General features: G+C 41.0%; 1 protein-coding gene across 1 annotated transcript; it reads left to right on the top strand.

Moving 5' to 3' along the window:
• Positions 1-810: 810 nt before the first annotated feature.
• Positions 811-27,354, top strand: LOC128870200 (uncharacterized). The gene is made up of 5 exons (XM_054112795.1): positions 811-901; positions 1,627-2,266; positions 2,449-2,740; positions 2,825-6,062; positions 26,616-27,354. Exons 2-5 carry the CDS (start codon positions 1,631-1,633, stop codon positions 27,352-27,354), a joined length of 4,905 nt encoding a protein of 1,634 aa, XP_053968770.1. The 5' UTR covers positions 811-901; positions 1,627-1,630.
• Positions 27,355-27,612: the final 258 nt, after the last annotated feature.

Here is a 27,612-nt window from a genome sequence, read left to right as displayed (position 1 = left end):
AGATAACATAGACATGATATATTCGATTACTAATTTTCTTGAATTGAGTCTTATTTAATCGAATATATCATGTCTATGTTATCTTAATCGATTTTCAGGTGTAGGAAAATTTCGAAACATGAAAATTTCAAAATGCGATATCTCTGCGAAAAAAAATGATATTTGAGCAAACAAAACGCCATCTGAAAAAAGAAGGATTGTATTTAAAGATGACATCCTTTAATTTTGGTGAAAGAAAACATCTGCAAGGCTACATAACCTCAAATATGGGCAAAAATGGGGTTTTTTGCACTTTTAGGTTAGGATATCTCGAAAACTCAAACTAATAGAGCGATTCTGAGGCCAGATTTGGATTCAGCGCATCATAAACCTTCGGAAATATATAGTCTAGTTTCTGGGTCTGAATGTTGGTTAAATTTTGTCGGCCTGTGTTATTTGTATTAATCAATTTAATTTGTTGTGTTATCTTTATATATATATTTCTTATGTTCGTGTGTTTGTCACTGAACTCCTCCTAAACGACTGAACCGATTTTGATGAAATTTTTTGTGTGTGTTCAATGGGATTCGAGAATGGTTTAGATTCACAATTTGGTCTCCTGGAAAATGTTTTTTTAATTAATTTTTTAATAATAAGTAGTTGTTAATTTTGGAATGTTTCACATTGGATCCGATAGACTGCGCTATCATCGCAGCGTTAAATATTAAATAATACTTTATTTCAATTTCAGTCTGTCCCGACAGTTGGGCCTGCGATCGAATTGAGAGAAATATTTGGTTATTATTGCGTTATTTAAACATCGTGCTGAATCAAATATTAAATCAACAGTTACTAATTGTTAAAAAAGTTTTGAAGTGTGCATAAAAAACAATACATTTTGCGACTTTAGTGCAGAATCGAAGTGAGTATATTTCTTATGAATTTTTTTATGAAATTTACACGTGCGTTGATTAATTACCACTCTAACCTATAAATTTATTTGTGTTTTATACGCGTCATTAATTTCTAACTGTTAGAAGACTTAGTGAAAAATAAAATGATAGAAATGAATAAAAAAATAGAAAAAATTTATGAATATGAGTAAAAAAGCATAAAATGAAATATTAGAAATTTAGAATCTGTGTCGATTAAAAATTCGTCCAAATAAAAATCCGTGCAAATAAAGAGACAAACCTTACAAGTGAATAAATAAAAATCCATAAAATTAATAAATTCAATAAAAGTTAAATTTCATAGACAACATATGGAGCTTCTTTGTGTTATCCATAAAATTATACTTTTATTTAATTGTTTGATTAAACGGATTTTTATAAATTTACTTTCAATATTTGCCTCTTGATTCACACGGATTTTTATGTGGACAGATTTTTCATCGCTATAGATTTTATAATAATGAATATTTTATTATATGCTTTTTTACTTATATATTCATTTCTTTAAAGAAGTTTTTTTTATTCATCTACATTTAATGATACAGATTGTATTTAGATGGATTTTTATTTTTCACTTAATTTCGAAACAGTCAGAAATTAATGACGCAGATAGTAGCTCATTAATTTCATAATGCATTTTTTACATTATTTTTATATTCGTTGTGCATTATTTTATAGTATTTTTCTTTTACAGAAAAATGCCACGTCTTCGTGGAAGAGCGAAAAATATTGGTCGACGTACTCGGAATGCGCAATTGGTCCATGATCGTCGATTAAATAGATCAGTTGAAGAACTCTTGACGGATAATGTAAATTCCAGAGATCAAGTTGCATGTTCACGAGCAAATGAAAATTCAGAGCAACGCGTTCGACGTCTTCATGCTAATACATTAAGACAACGAGAGGCACGTCAACGACTGACCGACGCACAGAGAGAACATCAAAATCGGCAAGTGCTCGAAAATCGAACATTGACACGAGCATCACTTAGTCGTCTCGCGTTTGAATATGATCCTAAAATAGACTATTCGTCACATGCACTAATCACGATAGGTAGTATGGACAAAGAGTGTAAATATTGTCATGCTTTTAAGTACAAAGGTGAATCGGTTGGTTTATGTTGTGCGTCTGGAAAAATTTCACTGCCATCGCTAAATCCACCACCAGAACCTTTAAAAATACTTTTAGCCGGAACCACATCTCAATCGAAATTGTTTTTGCGGAAAATTCGTAAATTTAATTCATGCTTTCAAATGACATCATTTGGAGCAACAAAAATCGTCCATAATGAAGATGGTTGTAATTTTGAATCTACATTCAAGATTCAAGGTCAGGTATACCACCAATGCCTGATGCCGATCCAAAATTTCTACAAATTTACTTTATGGGCGATGAGGAGCAACAATCACATACACGCTGTGTTTACAACCATATAGAGCAGATGGAAGAACGAGAAATTGTGGATATTTTACAAACGTTTTTGCAAAATCATAACCAATTGATACGATTGTTCAAGACTCTTTCTAACAGACTGCAAAACGACAAGTACGTCATTGTCATTAAAGCAGACAAAGTGCCCTATGGCGAACACGCAGGTACATATAATGTTCCAACTATTAATGAAGTTGCAGTTGTTATGGCTGGTGACCCATGTGAACGGCGAGACATTCGCATACAACGCAGAGATGATACGGTGCAAATAATTCAAGACAATCATCGTTCTTACGATGCTTTGCAGTATCCATTGATATTTTGGGAAGGAGAAGATGGATATTATATCAATATTAAACAAAGGAATCCAACTACAGGTACAATTCATAGATTATCTAACAATTATTTTTTTTTTCTAAATCCATAATTTCTGTTTATCTCATAAATATATTTATTTGCAGGTGAAGAACTGAACAAGAAAGTTAGTGCTATGAACTTTTACGCATATCGACTAATGATTCGTGCTAATGAAGACAATAACATTCTCCGATGCAGACAGCTATTTCATCAATACATTGTCGATATGTATGTAAAAATCGAAAGTGAGAGATTACGATACATAAAATTTAATCAAGCAAAACTTCGTGCTGAGGAGTACATTCATTTGCGTGACGCCGTAATCGGTAACGTAGATGCAACGAATAACATCAACAATATCGGGACCGCATATATTCTCCCGTCATCATACATTGGTAGTCCGCGCCATATGCAGGAATACATTCAAGATGCCATGACCTACGTACGTGCATACGGCCGACCAGATCTTTTTATTACATTTACGTGTAATCCAAACTGGGATGAAATTAAAAATTTGCTGTTGCCAGGTCAAACATCGATGCACCGTCATGATGTCACTGCACGTGTTTTTAAACAAAAATTAAAATCTTTGATGAATTTTATTACTCATCACTCGGTATTTGGTGAAACACGTTGTTGGCTTTACTCGGTTGAATGGCAAAAACGAGGCTTACCTCATGCGCATATTTTAATTTGGTTGGTGGATAAAATACGCCCAGAAGAAATTGACAAAATTATTTCAGCGGAAATTCCAGATCCGAACATTGATCAAGAATTGTTTGACATTGTTACTACTAATATGATCCATGGTCCATGTGGTACTCTAAACATAATGTCACCATGTATGGATAATGGAAAATGTACAAAGCGTTTTCCAAAACCATGTGAAACTGATACTATCACTAATATTGATGGCTATCCATCTTACCGACGTAGAGACGTAGACAATGGTGGTCAATCATATGAATTACGTCTGTCAAATGGTGTAATAGTAGATATTGATAATCGCTGGGTAGTCCCATATTCACCATTGCTGTGCAAAACCTACAAAGCGCACATTAACGTCGAACTATGCAGTTCAGTGAAGTCGATCAAATACATTTGTAAGTATGTTCACAAAGGTAGTGATAAAGCTATATTTGCTGTTCAAAATATAAACGACAATGACGAAATAACACGTTATCAAATGGGTCGATACATAAGTAGCAACGAAGCTATTTGGCGCATTTTTACGTTTCCTATCCATGAAAGGGATCCTGCTGTGATACATTTGTCTGTGCATCTTGAAAACGGACAACGTGTTTACTTCACAGAAGAGACTGCACTACAACAGGCTTTAACGGCTCCAAAAACAACTCTTACTGAATTTTTTAAACTTTGTAGTCGACAAGATGTTGTTGGTCAATTCGCAAGGACATTAATATACGCTGATGTTCCTAAATTTTTTATATGGAATAAACAATCAAAAAATTGGGAACCGCGGAAACGAGGCACTCCAGTCTCAGGATTCGCTGACTTATTTATGACAAATACGTTAGGTCGATTATATACAGTTCATCCGAAGCAACGCGAATGTTTTTTTTTGCGTTTATTACTGGTTAACATTCCTGGACCAACGTCCTTCCAATATTTGCGAAAAGTCAATGGTATTTTGTACGACACTTTCTTCGATGCGTGTAGAGAGTTACATTTATTGGAGGATGATAACCATTGGGACCTCACACTTGCAGATGCTGCACTGAGCTCATCTCCACAACAAATCCGGCAATTATTTTCAATAATATTAACAACGTGTTTTCCGTCTGACGCATCTGCTCTGTGGAACAAATATAAAGATTCAATGAGTGAAGATATTTTGCATCGGACTAGAATTGCTAATCAAAATCTTAATATTGAATTCTCCGCTGAAATATACAACGAATCATTAATAATGATTGAGGATATTTGTATTCTTATTTCGAACATGCCGCTCATCCATTTCGGAATGCCAGCGCCGAACCGCCCAGCGGTAGATATCATCAATAGCGATGTTCAACGTGAACACCAGTTCGATAAAACTTCTTTGGCTACTTTTGTTGCTAATAATGAACAATTGCTTACTGCTGAACAACGAAATGTATATGATGAAATTGACGTATCAATTACAGCACAACAAGGTGGTTTCTTTTTTTTGGACGCACCAGGTGGCACTGGTAAAACATTTCTCATCTCACTGATACTTGCGCGCATTCGATCACAAAATCATATTGCGTTGGCCGTTGCTTCATCAGGTATTGCAGCAACGTTACTTGATGGTGGACGGACTGCCCATTCAGCACTAAAATTACCTTTGAATGTTCATACAAATCCTGAAGCAATATGTAACATAAAGAAGCATTCAGGCATGGCTGAAGTTTTGAGAAAATGCAAAATTATTATCTGGGATGAATGTACAATGGCCCACAAGCATTCGCTCGAAGCTCTCGACAGGTCTCTGAAAGATATCAGAAATAATGCTCGGCTTTTCGGTGGTGCTCTACTTCTGCTGTCTGGTGATTTCAGACAAACACTACCAGTCATTCCACGTGCGACATATGCAGACCAAATAAACGCATGTTTGAAAGAATCTTATTTATGGCGAAGTGTCACTAAATTATGCCTTACTCTTAATATGCGCGTTCAACCTCAGAATGTTCCATTAGCATCAGGATTCGCTGAACAATTGTTAAACATTGGCAACGGTAAAATTCCATTGTATGAAGATACACAATATATTCGACTACCAGAGAATTTTTGCAACATGGTGGCTACCAAAGATGAGTTAATAGAAAGTATCTTTCCAGATTTGAAACATAATTATACTAATCATGTATGGCTGCGAGAGCGAGCTATTTTAGCCGCAAAAAATTTAGATGTTGACGCCATCAACTTTAAAATACAACAGTCATTGCCTGGTGATGAAATTATATTTAAATCGATTGACACGGTTGTTGATCCTGACGAAGTTGTCAACTATCCTGTAGAGTTTCTAAATTCACTAGATTTATCCGGAATGCCACCGCATAATTTGCGGCTGAAAATTGGCTCACCTATAATTTTGCTTCGAAATTTAAATGCCCCAAAATTGTGTAATGGCACGCGATTAGTTGTAAAAAAAATCATGGGCAACATTCTCGAAGCCACTATTTTAAGTGGAAAATTCCAAGATGAAGTTGTACTTCTACCACGGATCCCAATGATTCCTTCAGATTCACCTATACCATTCAAACGTTTACAATTTCCAATCTGCTTGGCATATGCTATGACTATAAATAAGTCACAAGGCCAAACAATGACAATTTGTGGCTTAGATTTAGAAAATCCGTGTTTTTCTCACGGCCAATTATATGTTGCGTGTTCTAGAGTTGGAAAACCATCGAATTTGTTTATTTATACACCTCAAGGCTTAACCAAAAATATTGTACATCCAATCGCATTACGATAAATTAAGTTTTTGTAAATTAAAAAATATATGTTATAAATAAAATAGTTTTAGTGAAATCTTTTTCACCTTGAATTAAAAAATGTTGAAATTTTTATTTACGAAGCTGCTATTGCCACATTCCACGGCTAATATTCGTGTATGCAATCAGTCGTTTCATTGGCTTAAAATTTTCCGTAACTCTCAGAAATATCCATGTCTATAATCAAATACATATAGTGACTGCTATTATTTATTTCACGGATTTTGTCAGTGGAGTGTGACAATAAACACATCTTTTTCCTAACACAGCGTCGACATTACATTTCACTAATATGGATACACATACTCACACGCTATCGATTGGTCGAATTGTGATACACGTATATGTAATGACGTAAGATATTGTAATAATTTTTTAATAATAATTTTCATCAAAACGGTCCAGATTGTTGTAGCTTAATAATAACCTTTGAAATTTCCGAATTAAAGACGTGTGTACAGGACAACGTCTGTCGGGTCCGCTAGTCTATATATATAAATGTGAAAATCTGTCCCTATGTTCGCTTATAACTCGAGAATGGCTGAACGGATTTATCTTATCTTGGTCTTGAATTATTCGTGGAGGTCTAGGGAAGGTTTAAAAGGTGAGAAAAATTCGAATAATTGCCGGGAAAATGGTCAAAACGTGGACCCGGGTAACCTTCGGATGTGTATATACAATATGGGTATCAAATGAAAGCTGTTGGTGAATGCTTTAGTTCAGAGTACTTTTCATGCCGCTCCGTGACTAGGGTCTCGAGATAGAGACCAAAACGTGGACCCCAGAATGTGTTTGTACAATATGAATATCAAATTGAAGCTGTTGGTGAATGCTTTAGTACAGAGTATTTTTCATGCCGCTCCGAGACTGGGGTCTCGAGATATAGGTTAAAACGTGGGCCCGGGTAACCTTCGGATGTGTATATACAATATGGGTATCAAATGGAAGCTGTTGGTGAATGCTTTAGTTCAGAGTATTTTTCATGCGGCTCCGTGACTAGGGTCCCGAGATAGAGACCAACACGTGGACCCTAGAATGTGTTTGTACAATATGGATATCAATTGGAAGCTGTTGGTGAATGCTTTAGTACAGAGTATTTCTCATGCCGCTCCGTGACTGGGGTCTCGAGATATAGGTCAAAACGTGGACCCGGGTAACCTTCGGATGTGTATATACAATATGGGTATCAAATGGAAGCTGTTGGAGAATGCTTTAGTTCAGAGTATTTTTCATGCCGCTCCGTGACTAGGGTCCCGAGATAGAGACCAACACGTGGACCCTAGAATGTGTTTGTACAATATGGATATCAATTGAAAGCTGTTGGTGAATGCTTTAGTACAGAGTATTTCTCATGCCGCTCCGTGACTGGGGTCTCGAGATATAGGTCAAAACGTGGGCCCGGGTAACCTTTGGTTGTGGATGTGCAATATGGGCATCAAATGAAAGCTGTCGATAAGTGCTTTAATGTGGGGTAATTTTCATACCTATTGATGACTAGGGTCTCGAAATATATGCCAAAACGTGGACCCGCCGTGTCTTTAAACCGAATTAAACCAAACTTACACACATTGTTAAGTAGGTATTGAAGATGGTTTCCGTATAGTTTGAATACCTATTGGTAGATAGGGTCTCGAGATATAGGTCAAAACGTGGACCCGGGTAACCTTCGGCCGTATATGTACAATATGGGTAGCAAATGGAAGCTGTTGATGATTTCTATAGTATAGAGTATTTTTCATACCGTTCCGTGACTAGGGCCTCGAGATAGAGACCAAAACGTGAAGCCTAGAATGTGTTTGTACAATATGGATATCAAATGGAAGCTGTTAGTGAATGCTTTAGTTCACAGTATTTTTCATGCCGCTCCGTGACTAGGGCCTCGAGATAGAGACCAAAACGTGGAGCCTAGAATGTGTTTGTACAATATGGATATCAAATTGAAGCTGTTGGTGAATGCTTTAGTTCAGAGTATTTTCCATGCCGCTCCGTGACTAGGGCCTCGAGATAGAGACCAACACGTGGACCCTAGAATGTGTTTGTACAATATGGATATCAATTGGAAGCTGTTGGTGAATGCTTTAGTTCAGAGTATTTTTCATGCCGCTCCGTGACTAGGGCCTCGAGATAGAGACCAACACTTGGACCCTAGAATGTGTTTGTACAATATGGATATTATTTGGAAGCTGTTGGTGAATGCTTTAGTTCAGAGTATTTTTCATGCCGCTCCGTGACTAGGGCCTCGAGATAGAGACCAACACGTGAATCCTAGAATGTGTTTGTACAATATGGGTATCAAATGGAAGCTGTTGGTGAAAGCTTTAGTACAGAGTAGTTTTCATGCCGCTCCGTGACTAGGGCCTCGAGATAGAGACCAAAACGTGGACCTTAGAATGTGTTTGTACAATATGGATATCAATTGGAAGCTGTTGGTGAATGCTTTAGTGCAGTGTATTTTTCATGCCGCTCCGTGACTAGGGTCTCGAGATATAGGTCAAAACGTGGACCCGGGTAACCTTCGGATGTGTATGTACAATATGGGTATCAAATGGAAGCTGTTAGTGAATGCTTTAGTTCAAAGTATTTTTCATGCCGCTCCGTGACTAGGGTCTCGAGATAGAGACCAAAACATGGAGCCTAGAATGTGTTTGTACAATATGGATATCAAATTGAAGCTGTTGGTGAATGCTTTAGTTCAGAGTATTTTTCATGCCGCTCCGTGACAGGGGTCTCGAGATATAGGTCAAAACGTGGACTCAGGTAACCTTCGGATGTGTATGTTCAATATGGGTATCAAATGGAAGCTGTTGGTGAATGCTTTAGTTCAGAGTATTTTTCATGCCGCTCCGTGACTAGGGTCTCGAGATAGAGACCAAAACGTGGTATTGAATAAATAAATAAATAGTATGAGAATAAAGAAATAAATAATATGAAAACCATATCTTTTCTGTTCTAAACCATATCTATTCTATTTTAGTGTGCCCAGCGAAGCGGGCCGGGTTTGCTAGTTATATATATATACCTTTTCAATTATTAGTTGTGTTATTTGTTATGATGATTTATAATGTTTAGTATGTTACAATAAATAACTTCAAATTTGCAACAATTTAAAAATGCTTAATTTCTACTTAAAATGCTAAATTCCAACTTAAAATTCTTATTACTAAAGTTGAAATTGTTTATTCCCAATTTGAAATTGTTTAGTCCCAATTTGAATGTGTTTAGTCCCAATTTGAACGTGTTTATTCCCAATTTGAAATTGTTTAGTCCCAATTTGAATGTGTTTATTCCCAATTTGAAGTTGTTTAGTCCCAATTTGAATGTGTTTAGTCCCAATTTGAAGTTGAAAAGGTATAGTGGGGAAAAAATAGAACTTAATGATCATTAAGGAAGATGATGCCAATATCATAGGCATACGCCAAAAATTGTATGCTCTTATAAAAGTTGTGCCTGAACGATTAAGTTCTGCGGGTCGCTCGATCTTTCCCAGCATCAGGTTAAAAGAGTCACACGACAAGAGTCACCCTGCCTGAAACCTCGTTTGGTATCAAACGGGTTGGAGAGGTTCTTCCCACTTCTGACGGCGCTACTGCTATTGACCAACGTCATCTTGTATAGCCGTATTAGTTTTGCGGGGATACCATCGCGGCATATAGGTAACTCCTTTTCGTGCTGCCGAATGTAGCGTATTGTGAATATCTGATCGATTTTAGATTTTCCAAGTCCAAAGGTTATGATAGGCTTCAACCTTTCACACAATACTCTAGCTAGGATTTTATCAGCACGTTGGCCTGCCTCGAGAGTCCTGAGCATAATACTGGCTCAAGAACCGGGGGCCTACAGGGGCCAGGTAAGGGTCCTCAAAAAAAACAAAAACAACTACGCCAGAGAGTACTACTAGACAATGCGTCGTGTTAAATAGAAACAATCATCTTTTTGCATTACAGATCTACGTACAGCTGCTGGTGGAACCCCAGAACACTGACTTGGACAAGTTTAGGAATTTGCTAGGTATAAATTTACCCAGCATGAGTAACCGGTCAGGTATTATAACCTATATGACGCTAGAAGAAAAGGTAAACAGTCTCAACAACTCAGTTATTGGAGTCTTTGAGTGTAGCTGTCCTGAAACCAAACCAAAAGACGAAACCAACACGTCATGGCGGTCAAGGAACTGTTAGCGCTTCGGAAGGCGGTGCGGATGAATACGCTACCCTTCCAACCGCATATAGTAAGGAGTTCAGAAAAGCAAATAGGGCAATAGTAGCTTTAGAAAGTTCTGCGAGAAAATCAACCCAACCCCCCTTGCGGATAGGCTTCACAAAGCTATGGCTAAAGAGAGAGTGGATATTAAATTAGGTATCAAAAAGACAGACGACATATATACATGCAAAGAGATGGAAAGAGCATGCTTCTTGCTGGCTACACATTTTCGGGAAGCCGTCACTCTGTTCCCGGAGTTCTATACGGTGTTTTCGAGGCTGACCCAATCGCACTGGAAACTGGCTAAAGAATTGTTTACCGAGCAACGCATAAGATGGGCTGTTAGCTCCTTTCGTCCGGTAGTACTATAGCAAGGCAGGGAGTTAATCCCTCCACTTCTAGTTGGGATAATGCGAGCCAGTTTGGCGCTGGCATGCGTATTAACAGTGTGGAGAAAATTACAAGAGGTTGTCATTCCAAAAGTAGTAAAAAAGGAGTAGTCACTAACTACGTGCTTCAGACCAATCAGTCTCCTCCTTTGTACTAAAAGCAATGGAGAAGAGTATTGTTAATGAGATCAGATCAAACACTCTGCGTATAACAACGCTCCAAAAAAAAACCAACATGCATGCTGGGCAGGTCTACGGACAATGCGCTGTATCCGCCATGTACGGAGATCCAGAGAGCCTGCGATGTGTACAGGGCACAATAGACCTTACGGTCGAAGGTAAAACTTCATATAGAATCTAATCTAATTTAGGACCTTATATTCGATATTTAGAAGACTAGTCCAACGGTAATTGGCACAGATAGCTAGATCACGCTTCTTATGGATTGGACAGAGCACACTTAAATTTCAATCGGCAGATATGCTTTCATCAGATGATAGAAGCTGCTGCATGCACCTCATCAGCTCCTCGCCGCCATGCTAGAACAGATCAGCCGCAACATAAACATTCCCCATACATGTACGAGGAATGCTGTTGGAATGGTCGTTCCGTTAAAGAACCGACTGTCGGGGGAACGCGCGAGGACGCAGGCCGTCGGCTCTTGCGGCTTTGTCGTTCTTTAGCCGCGTTATTGCTATTCTCACCTCGTCATTGTCCGGTAGCGGAACAATTCCGTCGTGAACGATTGGGGTATCGGAATCTTCACATTCTCTGTGACATGCGTAGCTATCACTATTTAACAAGTTCGAGAAGTTCTTCCTCCATAATTTAAGCACTCCACAAGGCTCGCGTTGCGCTCGATCGCAGCGTGGCCTTATAGGCAGTATCTTTCTTTGCGCGGCAGCATGACATTCCATAAAAATATCTACTAATATTTGAAACAAACAAGTGTCACCTGCAGATACAGTTAATGATTGGTTTCAATTTTACAAAACCGCTAATTTCGATATAAAAGACAAGAATCTGATGGAAAAATTTAAAAGCTTTAATTATTAGCAATATTGAATTGAAATCCTTTTTGGAAGCAAAAAACTTGCATATTCAAAAACCAAAAAATTCGATGCCGTACGAATTAGAGCGAGGAGACCATGAGAAGTTACGTTCCGTTACAACTTGTGCAGTTCTGTAATCCAACGCATCAACATCAATAGCCATACCAAACATGCTGGAGAAAATACCCAAGAATCTCGCTAAATAACGCATCTAAAATATTCTAGCATTGAAAAAAATCGGCTACAATGCAGATAAAAGTCCGGCAACGGTTCTCAAGTTGCAGCACGACAACGGTTAAAATATGTTAATGGTCAGTTAAAACCTGTCTAACAACACTGCAATGGCTAGCCAGTCAAACCAAATCTGCCGTATATACCACACTTGGTTTCTGTGCAATGGCAATTATGCATAACGTGTGACTGGGCAACATTTCCGTTCTTCCGAATAGGTCAATAATTTTGTGGACTAGGGTTAAAAGAAAGTTTAATTTAAAATTAATGGCTGTAAATATGTATTTATATAAATACAGTTTATATGAAAAGAGTTCATTATACATTGCATATCAAAACTGCCGTGTTTTCGAAAGAAAAATCGTTGTTTCTTTTACTGTTCATCTTCTTCTCCAATAATTTCTAATAATTTAGCTGAATGAAGAGATCCAAGACACACTACACGTCGCTCTGTAGCGACGAGAAGCGCGTGTATTTAATATACTTATGCCATGGGTGTTACATAGTACTATACACCGAAAGCGACGTATTTACAAAATGAAATTAAAAAAATTAATAAATAAAAATAAAAAGTTTGTTTGTTGTTGAGAATTATTACAAAAAATAAACGCAATTTCAAATTCGAGTTCAAATACGAAAATAATTAGGAAAATTTTGCAACTTGCTTTTAATAATCACACACACATTCAAATATCATTTCGAAGAAACTTGACTTCAAAGTGCCACATTAATTATTTGAAGGTTAAACACAGTTTATGATATATAGACCAACTTTCGAAAAAATACTGTGTCACTCAATTTCGATTTATGATTAAACTTTTAAAATTTTTCATAAGCGACGAAAATTCCAGTCAGCGATCACATAAACAAACAAAATAAATTGGGCTAAACAGAGAGTCAACTCTCCTCGACCTTTGTTGTGGTTACGATGCTGGAAGGCATCGATTAGCAATTTTTGACACAATCTTGGAGGCCATTAATTTCTGGTTATCGAATACTGTTGAAGAGCAAATGCAAATGACTTTCGAAATACAATATATAGTTGCATTTGGTAATTGTATTCGATAACCAGAATTGAATGGCCTCCAAGACTCAAACTACGTTAATAAAAAAATGCGATAGTTATTATTTTACCAGTATGTCCTCAAGTACGTAAATACAACAAAGAAATTACAATGAGTCGTCAACTTTGACTTGCTACGATTATTTCGTACTGTTTTACACCGCACTGTACGAAATTTCAAAATGTCACGCGACATATGTATAAATAAATGTATATGTGTTACTATTTTATATAGAAGTATACCGTTTTTGAATGCTAATACAAATCGATATTACCGACGAATTTTCATGGCATTACATTACTATTTTCAATTTCACGAAATAATTCGCCATGCTTTCACGATTCCACGATTAGTCCAGTTTCCATGAGCACTTAAATATTATTGAACAGATTTTAAAAACGTAACAGACATGATAAGATAATCTAAAAGAAGGTGTATACGACACCATTTTTAATTATACTGTATTTCAAATACTTGCGTTTGTATAGAGCGGTTTTTGGTGTACCTGGCGCAGTAACATTCTTAAAAAATTTTAAATATTTTTGTTGCATATAGATACGAAAAGATCTTGACCGAAAAGTGGTAATTTACACAGCTGTGTAGATTATGTATTTCGATAGCTTCAGTTACTGTTAAGATATATCGTTATTATAAGTAGATTCGGAAACATAATTATCAGACACTAGGGTGGTACTAAAATAACGGATGTTTTTGTAGGCGTAGGCCATGACACAGTCAGTTGTGCGTGACTACTAATTGATTGTTTCCAGATTCGATAATCACCGCGGACAATACTCAATGATAAAAAGTCGTTTCTAATTGCGCCTGAGCCGCATAAACAATGAAAATCTCTTAGTGTATTTCTGCCGCGGAAGCTTCTGATACAAACCATCTGCCATTAGATTGCGACAAAATTCTGTAGATCCCTCCATTTATGAAGCAACCCCAAAAAGCACACAAATTGATAAAGGTGACTAATTATATACAGTTTCTCAATAAGTGCTTTTGCTGATACACTCGGTTGTTCAATAACATGTTTTGTTGTTGTATTGGTACACTTCATATGAACGTGTGTAAAGTTTCATTTAGTATCGACCTGCCACAGTGTTTTCTACAATGGAAAAAATCAAGTATCGTGCGGTGATTGAATTTTTATTTTTGGAAAGTTTAATAGCAAAGGAATTTTATGAACGAATGTATAAAGTGCATAAGGACTTTTTGCCATCAATTAATACAGCAGAAAGATGGGTTGCAGAATTTAAGCGTGGTCGTACAGGCCTTGAAGACGATGCACGAATGAAGTTTTATAAAACAGAATCGAAAAATGGAATGTCGTCGAAATTCCAGGGGAGGCAGATAATCTAAAACCTTCACCAAGTATAGACAGGAGTGTGATGATGGCAGAAATATCAGAAATGGTATCGGAAAAGTCATCGCAGATATCACAAATCTCAGCGCAGATGTCACAAATGCTAACGGAATTGTAGTCACAGATCAATACACAGCTGGAAAAGCAGAAAGCCCGTATGTCCAAATTAAAATAAACTGGGACACTTGTTTGTTCTGATTTTAATCCTTTATAACTTGAGACCGGGTCAACCAATTTTCAAAAGGCAAAAGTCAATACATATTAAGTATTCAATTCAGTATCTTCTTATAAAAAACGAAAATAATATAAATTATTTGGAAGTTTTCCAGTAAACAAAACAATAATTTAATTTTACTACTTAAACATAATTTGGGACACTAATGATATCAAAGAAAGGAAATAGCGTTGGATTGGGCACACCTTACGCAAAGAAGATAATGACATCGCAAAGATGGCCCTAGAATGGAATCCAGAAGGCTCCAGAAGAAAAGGACGACCACGAACATCTTGGATACGGTCAACACACGCGGAATACCAATCAAGATGTTCTTTGCATGAAATTCGACATATTGCACAAGATCGCTCACGTTGGTCTGAGTTTGTTTCCGCCCTTTGCTCGGATTAAGAGTGGTATTTCTTCATATCTTATATATTATATATATATATAAAAATTCAGCCGTTTTTCGCGTTGTGATGAACTTTACGGAGAATGGCTTAACCGATTTTAACCAAACTTTGCCACATTGAAAAGACACATGTGGAGAAGGTTTGTGCTTTGAAACTTTAAGAATCGGATCCCAGGGTCTCGAGAAATAGGCCAAAACGTGAACCCGGGTAACCCTAGGATGTGTTTTACAATATGGGTGGCAAATGGAAGCTGTTGATGATTGCTATAGTATAGAGTATTTTTAATGCCCCTCCGTAACTAGATGCTCGAGATATAGACCAAAACGTGGACCTGGATAACCCTAGGATGTGTTTGTACAATATGGGTAGCAAATGGAAGCTGTTGATGATTTCTATAGTATAGAGTACTTTTCATACCGTTCCGTGACTAATGTCTCGAGAGATAGGCAAAAACGTGGACCCGGGTAACCCTAGGATGTGTTTGTACAATATGGGTAGCAAATGGAAGCTGTTGATGATTGCTATAGTATAGAGTATTTTTAACGCCCCTCCGTAACTAGGGGCTCGAGATATAGACCAAAACGTGGACCTGAATAACCCTAGGATGTGTTTGTACAATATGAGTAGCAAACGGAAGCTGTTGATAATTTCTATAGTATAGAGTATTTTTCATACCGTTCCGTGACCAGGGTCTCGAGATATCGGCCAAAATGTGGACCCCGATAACTTAAGGATGTGTTTGTACAATATGGGTAGCAAATTGGATCTGTTGATGATTGCTATAGTATAGAGTATTTTTAATGCCCCTCCGTAGCTAGGGTCTCGAGATATAGACCAAAACGTGGACCTGGATAACCCTAGGATGTGTTTGAACCACATGAGTATCCATTGTAAGTTGTTGATAAATGCTAATGAAAAGAGGACTTTTCTTTTCGCTGGGTAACTAAGAACTCCAGATATAGACCAATTGGGAACTCGCCTTCAGATTAAGAGATTGCATTCTTATGTACTACAACCAGTTAAAATGAGCAGGTAAATAATATTTTCAGTGTGTTCACATTTCATCATTTGTAGAAATTTCTTAAGTCACATTTTCCACTTATTTTCAGGTCTACATCTACAGAAAAAAGTTAGTGCCATGAATTTTTATTCTTATCGATTGATGGTTCGTCCACAAGAACAAAATTATATTTTGAGATGTCGTAAACTATATCATCAGTACATCGTTGATATGTATGTCAAAATAGAAACAGAACGTCTTAATTTTATTCGTTTCAACCAAGCAAAATTAAGATCTGAACAATACATTCAATTGCAATCTATATATATAAAAATTCAGCCGTTTTTCGCGTTGTGATGAACTTTACGGAGAATGGCTCAACCGATTTTAACCAAACTTTGCCACATTGAAGAGACACATGTGGAGAAGCTTTGTAACTATGTTTGGTTAAAATCTCCTTTACTTCTTCGTCAACACACAGTATACACGAGGCAGCGTTCTTTTTACGCGTGTGGTTGTTATTGTAAACGGTTCAAAGGAGCGTACATTTTACTCTCATATGTACAAGTTAACGCAGCAGTATTTATGCCTAAATTTTCATTCCATTAGATACATTTCAATGGAATGCAAACATACATACATATACATATATTCATATAGCAGTGGCTGCACGCCTGCATTCGCATAGAATAGAAACATACAAATTAGCAGGCACAGCTGTAGCTGACCGCTTGCAATATTTAATCGTAACACAATGCTGCTGTGACTAACTTAACACTTTGCTTAAATACTTCTTCTTTACACCCACACTTCGGGATAACCGAAGCAAAACCATTAGCTTAACGAACCTGAACAGGTCGTCGCTAAAAAAGTACTTAAGCAAGGCCGTTTTCTTAGAAGATTACCAAAGGTTGTCAGTAATAGTGCATAGTGAAAGTAAGTGTTAAAACTAACAAGAAAGTGTTTTATTTGGTAAAGTGTTCAAGTGAAGCAGTTTCCAGGCATCAACAAAAAGCAAAGAACCCTTTTCATTTATATTTTTCGTCCACCCAGCGAAGCGGGTGAGGGTCCGCTAGTAACTATATAAATAATTTCATGTATAAACTATTGTTAATTTGACAGGAGATATCAAGGAGTAAAAAAAAAACTGAAATAAACAAATAAAGAAAAATTGATTCACTCATGTCTTCTGCAGTATCCCTTTGCATTAATTACTGCTGCAGACGTTGTTGTTCAGAGCCTACTAAAGCTTTGGTCACATCTCTTAGAATATTTGCCCATATCTCTTCAATGGCTGATTTTAGGTAATTTTTACCACTAACCTGTCGCTTGGGCAATTATCTTTTAATGTGGGCCCACATGTGCCCAATGAGATTGAAATCTGGGCTCCGGGAAGAATGGGGCAATACTTTTTTCACTGTAAAGAAGCGCAGTATGCTTTGGGTCATTGTCGTGTATGAAGGTGAACGTTACTAATAACTGTAATTTTTCGACAGTTTTGAAAATATGCTCTTTCAATATCTTCATATAATTTATTTTAGTTTTAAACGAAACAAAACGAGCCCACTAAATTTGCCGTCATTGCTACCCAAATAATAACATGTTTCACAGTATCAACGACATTAGACCGATTGATCGCTGGACCTTCCCTTCTCCAGAGAAAACTACGGCCATTCGAATGTTGAATTTCGATCGTCGGTAAGAATAACTTTGCTCCAAAACTAATTTGGATTGCTAACGTATTCTTTAGCATAGGAGTGTACCCACTATATTCGTTACTGTGCAGAAAATTTCTGATAGTTTGTGGGCGGTCCGCAAAAGACGAATTTTTAAGTGATTTGGCAATATTACTTGCAAACGTATGCTTGGAAGAAGATGGGGTCTTCAACCTAAGCATACATTATGGCTGTATAAGGCGGTTATACGACCCATTTTATCGTATGGTTCGGTAGTTTGGTGGAAAGCTCTAGGGAGAGAGTACAATACCAAATTACTCGGCAGAATACAAAGATCAGCCTGTGCAATAACGGTCGGTGCAATCAGATCATGTCCTAGAGAGGCTCTCAATGCACTGACACACGTTATTCCAATAGACCTACATATAAAGAAGACGGCAACCATGAATGAATTAAGGTTAAATGAAGCGGGTCGCTGGAATGGAACAACTTCTGGTCACGCTAGTCTATTATTGCGACAAACTCAGTTAACCTCGGTGAGGACTGATTACATCGTCCCGATGGTAACGTTTAATAGGAATTTTGCCACACTCTTTCCATCTAAATAAGAATGGAATAAGGGATTCTCTCTAAACAACTTCGATACCACAGTCTATACAGATGGCAGTAAAATGGATTGTGGTGTTGGAGCTGGTATATATTCTCATAGACTTGGAATTGAAAAATCTGTGCGTCGCCCTAATACCAGCAGCGTCTTCCAAGCGGAAGTACTAGCAATTGGGGAAGCCTGTAGGTTACTAATCGCAGATTTCTCTTTTAAGGGCAATATCGCTATTCTTTCGGATAGCCAAGCTGCAATCCAGGCGCTGGACGCGTCTATAACAACCTCCAAAGTGGTGGAGCAAAGTGGGAATAGCCTCACCAACTTGAGTGAAAACCATAGAGTAACCTTAATATGGGTCCAGGGACACCGGAACATAGAAGGTAACGAAAAAGCTGATGAACTGGCAAGAGGGGGATCTGCCATGAATAGCGCTCTTGCAGTACCAGTATTCACTCCACTAGGTGCGGTCAAGAATGCAATTTCCCTAAAATACCTTCGAATTGCAGATTGTAGATGGAGAGACCAGACGAAATGCAAAATCAGCAGAACGTTATGGCCACCTACAACCTCAAGCAATCGTCGACATTAACAAACATGAAACGACGGGACACCTGTAGACTTACGGAAGTCATAACTGGCTTCTGGTCTATAGGAGAACAAGCCGACAAAATGGGCATCCCTCACAACACACACTGTCGTAGTTGTAAACAACCGGAGAAAAAAGAAACAATCTTCCATTTCCTCTGTGAATGCCCTGCCCTATGGAAGGACATAATGTTAACCCTGGACAAACCGCTGTTCGAGAGTCTCGAGCAACTGTCTGACTTAGACGTCAACAACCTAATAAGGTTCCTAAACCGCACAGACTGGAAATAGTCCTGCTGTAAATAACTGTTAAACAATTTGGTAACGAGGATATGGCAACAAAATGGTGCGGAAGCGCTAGTTGGATTCTGGATGAATCACCACTCTAACCAACCAACCAATTACTTGCAGTAGTTTTTGGGTTCTCGTTTATTAAATGTATAGTCCTTCTCCTGGTCACATTTGAGTTAATTTTGGGAACTCTTCCAGTACCCCTTTTTCTAAGAAACTAATGATTTTTTTATATTTCTTCAATATATAACATTACGCCCACTTGGGTTTTTTCAAAATTTCCGCGATTTTACTCAATACCGAAGGAGACGTTTGCTGAGACAGTCTCTTTTGCATTGGTACAGGGAACAGCAGCTCTCCTGAGCAAGCCAGTGCACAAAATCTATCGGGTTGAAGTTAAAGAGCCTACCTCGATGAAGGAAGCTATGAAGAAAGTAACAAGAGAGTTATTTACTCAATTAACACGACCCAGAAGCTCGGATTTAAAGTTTCAATTTGTGGTAAGACTGGACATACATATGGCACGCAATTGTAGTATACCACTCAACCAACCGAAGACGATACACAGCAGCCGTTAAACAAAAGCGAACCAGCTTTAAGCGGTGAGAACTGGTTCCTATAACTGAATGCCCTATAATTTCCGTCTCGCAAATTGGACGGAAAACAGACAAATTGTTAGTAAAGGGAACTGTAATTCTAAGTAAGAGTTCTGTCGGGTCAAAATATCGAGATAACTCTGGAGTACCGAGTATGAGCACAGTGTATAGTCTAGAAAGGCAACCATAAATCATCGTCACCGGATTCTGTCAAGCAGTCATATGGGCTAATATGGAAGGAGGCAGTGAGACAGGTGAAGTTGGGGTCATCATTCCTATGGCAGCCGGTTCTACGTTACCGGAATGACTCGGGTTTTTCCCGACCAAGGGCTGCCGCCCCAGTACACTAGCCCTGTCTAGTGTATCGTATATCACCCTACCCCTTACGTCACAAGAGCAAACTCTCGCAGCAATCCTGCTCCAAATGCTTCTCCTCAGGGCTGGAGTCGAATCCAACCCTGGGCCAGAGGTATTCTACTGCTGCGTCTGCCATAAATGGCTTCACCCGAACTCCACCTCGGTTAGGTGCAGTAAGTGCAACGGGTGGAGCCACCTTAAGACCTGTTCAGGCCCTTAGTCGCACAGGGAGTGGTCCACACGGTATGTGGCCACGTGTTGCTCCCGCCAGCAGGCGTCTGATGCCTCCACATCTACAACACCCACTGATAGGCCGGCACTACCAACCGCCACCACTACCCACACCCACGGTGAGGAGCCTATCGGAGCAACACAACTCCCCTTCAACCCTTCCCATCCCTTCCTGCTCCAACCCGAGTGCGGGGACAAACCAGCAGCTCCTGGTCCCCCGTACAGTCTGTTCCGTGTGTCAGACCGTAATACCTCGGAATCTGGTATCAGTCCAATGCAATTCCTGCAATGGCTGGTGCCATTTTCGGAGATGTTCCCGTCCTGCGCACCACCCGTGAGTGGACAACTGCCTACGTTGCCCCCTGCTGCAGAGCTCTGCACCCACTACCGCCCCCGGAGGCGCGGCCGCCCACCACCATCAGGCCGCAACAACCACTGTGGATTGCGCAGCAGGTCCAACGTAGACAACCCCACGCGTCCCTCACCCCCGGATTACACTGACCTCACCGAGAAGCTTCAAGCTTCTCCAGTTTAACTGCAACGGACTTACGAGTAAGGTCGACGAGATAGTTGACTTTATGAGCCGGCACAGTATTAAAATAGCTGTGGTCCAAGAAACAAAGTTGCACGCTAGTTCATCTATGATCACCAGGGATGGCTATAACGTGCACAGACATGATCACGAGCGAGACAATGGTGGTGGCCTAGCGTTTATAGTCCACCACACAGTGCAGTATCGTCTCATCGATGAAGGAATCGACCGCAGGGACAGCACCTTAGAATGTCAAGGCATAGCTGTCCGGTCAGGCGATTCCGAGCTCGAAATATTTAACATATATATACCCCCTGACACCTGCTGCCCGGCAGGATATCACCCTGATATAGGTGCGCTCATCAGAGGTGAAAACCGATTGGTTGTAGGTGACTTTAATGCGCATCACGATCTTTGGCATTCAAGCCTGCCAAATGATCGTAGGGGACGACTCGACATTCAGCACTGTGAACGACGACGCCCCCACCAGGGTAGTGGGCAATTGCAGCAGCTCGCCTGACCTAACAATAGCTAGCGCGGGTCTGATAAATAGCATAACGTGGCGACCTATGCTATCGCTTGCATCAGACCACTTGCCCATCATCGTCTCGATTGAGAGACCTGCCGACTTCGTTTCCACGAATCACCGGTCCTATTTTAACTTTAAAAGCTAATTGGGCCGGCTTCACGGAATTCACCGAGGACACCTTCGCCGCTCTTCCCATCCCCACTGATGTGCGCGTGGGCGAACGCGCATTCCGCAAGGTGCTCACAGCTGCTGCGGCTCGCTTCATTCTAGCTGGAAGTTATAAGGACACCCGTCCTCATTTCCCAGCCGAAGCAGCCGGTTTAGCAAATGAGCGTGACCACCTACGCCAGGCCGATCCCGGGGATCCCCGCATAAGGGATCTCAATTTGGAGATCCGCCAACTGGTAAATCAACATAAGCGGACTAAATGGGTTGAGCACCTGAAGACCTGCAACCTCACCTCTGGGGTGAGTAAGCTCTGGTCCACCGTTAGGTCCCTGTCAAACCCGACGAAGCACAACGACAAGGTGGCTATCACCTTCAACGGTTGCACTTCGTCGGACCCGAAGAGATGCGCGAGCTATTTTAGCCGGCTTTTCATACTGCATCCTCCGGGCGACAGAACCAAACGTCGTGCTACCAGAAGGCTGCACAAACTGACGAACGACAGTGCGCCACTTACTTTCTCCGGTGATGAGGTTTAGGGGGCCATCAACAAGTCGAAATCACCAAAGCCATTGGCCCTGACGGATTAAACGCGCTAATGCTGAAGCATCTCGGACCCCTGGAAGTAGGATTCCTCACAAGGGTCTTCAATTTGTCCCTGGCCACTCTCATCATCCCTGACAAGTGGCAAGCAGGGAGAGTGGTCCCACTACTGAAACCTGGGAAACCCGCCAACCAAGGGGAGTCTTATCGTCCGATAACTCTCCTTTTCCCAGTAGTGAAGACACTTGAAGCCCTCCTACTCCCACTCACTTCACGAAACACCTGGCCCCAGCCCCACATCCGCACGGATTCCGACGAGTGCACAGCACCACCACAGCACTCACCGCCATAAACGCAAAGATAAATCGCGGGCTTAACCAAAACCGCCCCTGCGAGAGGACTGTCCTAGTAGCGTTGGACCTAAAGAAGGCTTTCGATACAGTCAGCCATTCCACGCTACTAGATGACATTTATCAGTCGACACTCCCGCCAGGGCTGAAGAGGTGGTCCGCGAACTACCTGAGCGGTCGGCACTCGTCAGTGATTTTTCGAGATCAAATATCAAAGCAGAGAAAGATTAAGCAAGGTTTACCGCAGGGTGGTGTCCTTTCACCCTTGCTTTTTAACTTCTACATCTCGAAGCTCCCCCAACCACCAGCGGGAGTTTCCCTGATCTCACACGCTGACGACTGCACGATAATGGCGTCGGGCAATGACATCGATGGCCTGTGTTCCAAAGTGAACAACTACCTCACCGACCTTTCTCGCCTTTTCACTTCGAGGAATCTCCAACTTTCCCCCACCAAGTCCACGGCGACCCTTTTCACCACCTGGACAAAGGAGGTCAAGCTGTCCCTTAAGGTAAAAGTCGACGACACACCAATTCCGACTGTAAATAACCCCAACATTTTGGGTGTAACCTTTGACAGCTTGCTCTCCTTCTCTGCGCATACAACCGCAATTGCCACAAAAGTCCAAAATCGCAACAAGGTCCTCAAATCGCTGGCCGGCAGCACTTGGGGCAAAGACAAAGAACTGTTGCTTTCGACATTTAAGGCAATTGGCCGGCCGGTTCTTAACTATGCTGCGCCTGTCTGGTCGCCTGGAACTAGTGATTCGCAGTGGACAAAGCTACAGACATGTCAAAATACCGCCATTCGGACAGCGATCGGGTGCCTCCTGATGTCACCCATCCAACATCTTCACAACGAGGCACAAATGCTCCCAGCTGTGTAGCACAACAAATTGCTCAGCAAGCAGTTCCTGCTCGGATGTTACCGTAGGTCTCATCCCTGCAGACACCTGCTTGAGCCCGAGCCGCCTCCCAGGCACGTCAGGAGACACCTCATAGACTACGCTGACGAACTCCAGGACAAAACTGACCGAAACCTACTGGACCGGACAGTATTTAGACAGTCAATAAACGACATTCACCGGGAGACCGTTACCACCTTCATGAACTCTCGTCCTGTGAATGCCGTAATCGGAGTCCAACCACCACCCATAGCAGATGAAGAGCTCCAGCTTCCCCGTGAGACCCGTGTAACATTGGCACAACTACGTTCTGGATATTGTAGCAGGTTAAACGCCTCCATATCCAGAATCGACCCCGACATACCAAACACATGTCCGGCATGTGAAGGTACCCCGCACGACACTAACCACCTCTTCACATGCCCCCTCAAACCGACTCATCTAACCCCCCTCTCCCTCTGGACCCAACCCGTCGAAACAGCATGTTTCCAGGGCCTACCCTTAGATGAGCTCGACGAAGACGACCGATGATATACTTACACTGACAGGGCAAACTATGCTGTTAAAACAACAACAACAACATAGCGCGTCAAAAGAACAGCAAAGCCGCGGGCGCCAACGAACTGCCGGGTGAGCTATTTAAACATGGCGACGAGGAGCTGGTAAGGTGCATGCATCAGTTTCTTTGCAAAATATGGTCTGATGAAAGCATGCCTGCCGATTGGAATTTAAGTGTGCTCTCCCCAATCCATAAGAAGGGTGAACCTGCATTTGTGCCAATTATCGCGGGATTAGTCTTTTAAATATCGCCTATAAGGTTCTAGCGAGCGTATTGTTTGAAGGGTTGAAGCCCACCGTCAACCAACTGATTGGACCTTATCAGTGTGACTCTAGACCTAGAAAGTCTACGATCGACCAAATATTTACAATACCCCAAACTTTGAAAAAGACTCTTGAAAGGAGACACCCAACATCTTTGCGTCGACTTCAAAGCTGCATTCGACAGTAACCTTGGCACAATTACGTTCTGGATACTGTAGCAGGTTAAACTCCTACCTATCCAGAATCGACCCCGACATACCAAACACATGTCCGGCATGTGAAGGTACCCCGCACGACACTAACCACCTCTTCACATGCCCCCTCAAACCGACTCATCTAACCCCCCTCTCCCTCTGGACCCAACCCGTCGAAACAGCACGTTTCCTGGGCCTACCCTTAGATGAGCTCGACGAAGACGACCGATGATATACTTACACTGACAGGGCTACCTATGCTGTTAAAAACAACAAATAAAAAGTTGGGGTCATAGAATCTGCTGAAGAGACCACCAATATAATCGTGGGAATATTACTAGTGAAGACGCGAAGAGACACGAGGGTTCCAGTAAACGTACTAAATGATTTCAAGACACCAGTTATTCCGGATAAAAAAGAAGTACATGCCGAGCTGAAGAACCCATAGTAAACTGCGACGGACCTCAACACGCAACCAAAGAATTCCAGGAAGCAAAAAGAACAACTTCGGACTTCATAAAAACTTGGTTGCATGGAGTAAGAGAGCTAGACAGGATGAATGCTAAGAGATTGCTGGAGAAATAAGGCTACTTATTCAACAGAGATTTTGCCCCCGTGAAACTTTGAAACATCTATTTGACAAGTTCTACGATGAGTTCCACTAACAAAGAGCGGGGAAGCAAATCAGATAACCCAAGAAATGCAGCGCAGTGGACTAACTAAGACATCAATAGCCCCGTGCAGTCCACCGTTTGTGCTGGTTTAAAAGAAATATGATAGCCACACACTTTTGTGTAGATTACAGACGATCGTGAGAAGACAGGATTCAGTATAGGAGATGGGTTTTGGCATATGATGTCATTTGGATGATATCATCCTGGGGGAAAAATTTCAGCCAACATCTGAAAAATTTGGAAGAAGTCCATAAACGCGTTGCTTCCGCGGGACTTCGATTGAATCCGAAGAAGTGCGCCTTGATTCAGACAGAATTCACGTATCTTGGACGTTAGGTAACAACCGAAGTTGTCAAAATAGATGAGAAAAAAATAAAGGGAGTTAAAGATTGGCCATGATCCAGAACGTTTCCTAAGACTGTGCAAATATTACCGTTGTTTTGTTCCACGAGTCCACATAATCTCACTATGAAGAATTGCGCTTTGTGTTGCACAAAGAATAAGAGGAAGCATTCCAGCAATTCAAAGCGCTTTTTTGTAATTCGCCTATGTTAGCGTATCCGGTCACGAGAGAGAAATCAGTTGTGAATACAGATTCAAACCCATACGGAAAAGGTGGAGTACTCACACAGATCATCAATAGGCAAGAAAAAATGATCACATAGTCCCCGGAAAGCCGGAGATGAATTACTGCGTGACTAGACGGGAACTGTTAGCTGTGATTGAGTGCGTAAAACATTCCACAGCGATTCTAGTTAAAAATACACCACGCAGCTATGAGGTGGGTATAACAGTTCAAGCATTCAGAAGGGCAAATTACACGGCGGATCGAATGGCTGCAAAATTACAACATGGATATGCTGATGCACTATCTCGGGACCTTTTCCCAGAATCGAGAGATTTGAAGGGATAGTTGATCATCAGATTATTGCAGTTGCCAAGAATGACATAATACAAGATTGTGCCCGTCAGAGAGACGTAGCGTTACTCTGGTACACTAACGCGAGAGTAATGTGAAAATGCGAATAAGAATGCAAGAGAAAATTACACAAACAACACACGAATAAGGTTGGGCAAAAACCCCTCCACTGAACCCTCCCACAGTTGAGAGGTGGCTAGCTAAGGTAAGACTTCACGGGCAAGTATTCGTTACTCCTTAATAGTACAGCATTTGTGAATGAAGACTATGGTGTGAGGTAAAGGGCCGGATCAAGGTGTCATGCGACCCGTGCGGAGGATCAGCCTGGCTGGCGGCCTTTTTTCAAATATAGCCCAGTCGTTAACGTGAGCTTACGGATACCTGGCGCCCTCCCTAATAACTAGCCTTGCGTGTGTAGTTCGGAGCTTTGCTCAGGTGGACATCTCTTCTCCGACACTCGTGGGACCAACTATGAATCTAAACAATAACAAAAAAAAAACAAAAAACAGACAAACAAACAAACCAGAAGAGGCAGCAAGCTCCGAGAAACGAGCAGCGTTTAAAACGAGCTCTCAATCTGCCACCACGACGACTGAAGTCAATCTTAGTCAAAGTGGACCGGCGGCAAGCGCTGACACTGGGACTGAGGTTAAGACTAGCTCCAGTACATCGGCATCTCCTGCGGCAGTCGTCGGAACCAAACCAAGTAGTCGACATCCTGTGGCTATGCGGAGAACTGGGGAAGATACTGCCACAGGTAGCACCGAGGCCAGTGCTCTCGCCGGAAGATGGCCGACAGTAAGGATCACTGATCCAACCCAAGCAGGGTACTTGGAAAGGCGTAATGCCGTCAAGATACTCAAAAGGCTCTACGATACACCTCCAACAACGGAGGAGCTGACGAAGGAGGTACACGAGTCGATAGAGTGGACGAAGAAGGTACTACCTAACTTCATCCGCGAAAGGCTAACCACATCGTCAGCTGCCACCAAAAGACAGAGCTCTTCTGAAGAGGTCAAACCGTCAGCGAAAAGACCGAAAAATCGAGGCATAGCGCCTAAAAAAACGTTCGCGGAAGTGGCTTGCAATCGCATCATCATTGGTGTCCTGGATGCGGGTGATCCCGAAGGAAGAATTCCTAGGGCCCAATGGAAATGGGTGCAGGCTGCTCTGACTAATGTGACGCTGGAAGTGCTACTAAGCAATCCAGGTCCGACACCATCATGTACTGACGCTGACTGGCATTAAGGCAAAATTCAAATTATTGCCTGCGACGACGAAAGGTCGGTAGAGCTGTATAAAGCATCTATGAAGATCGGGGAAGTCTACCCTGGAGCGAAGCTCGTGGTAGTAGACAAAAAAATATATCCCGTCTCGATTGAAGGCACGAGTTTGGGTCCCTACACCCCCTTGACCCACAGCAAATTATGCAAATAATAAGTGCATGCAATCCACGCCTTTCAACGGCGGGCTGGAAATTTGTCAAGGCTTTTGACAATACTATAA

The sequence above is a fragment of the Anastrepha ludens genome, chromosome X (genome assembly GCF_028408465.1).
Source record: "Anastrepha ludens isolate Willacy chromosome X, idAnaLude1.1, whole genome shotgun sequence".
NCBI lineage: Eukaryota > Metazoa > Arthropoda > Insecta > Diptera > Tephritidae > Anastrepha > Anastrepha ludens.
Note: the sequence above shows the minus strand (reverse complement) of the source record. Positions and strands in the feature narration are given on the sequence as shown.

What these genes read in the sequence shown, in the direction of transcription:
- LOC128870200 (XM_054112795.1), top strand. Translation starts at nt 1,631, where the DNA reads ATGCCACGTCTTCGTGGAAGAGCGAAAAATATTGGTCGACGTACTCGG. An exon ending in CATTCAAGATTCAAGGTCAG is followed by an intron (nt 2,267 to 2,448) that starts GTATACCACCAA and finishes CGATTGTTCAAG; the next exon opens with ACTCTTTCTAACAGACTGCA. An exon ending in ACAAAGGAATCCAACTACAG is followed by an intron (nt 2,741 to 2,824) that starts GTACAATTCATA and finishes ATTTATTTGCAG; the next exon opens with GTGAAGAACTGAACAAGAAA.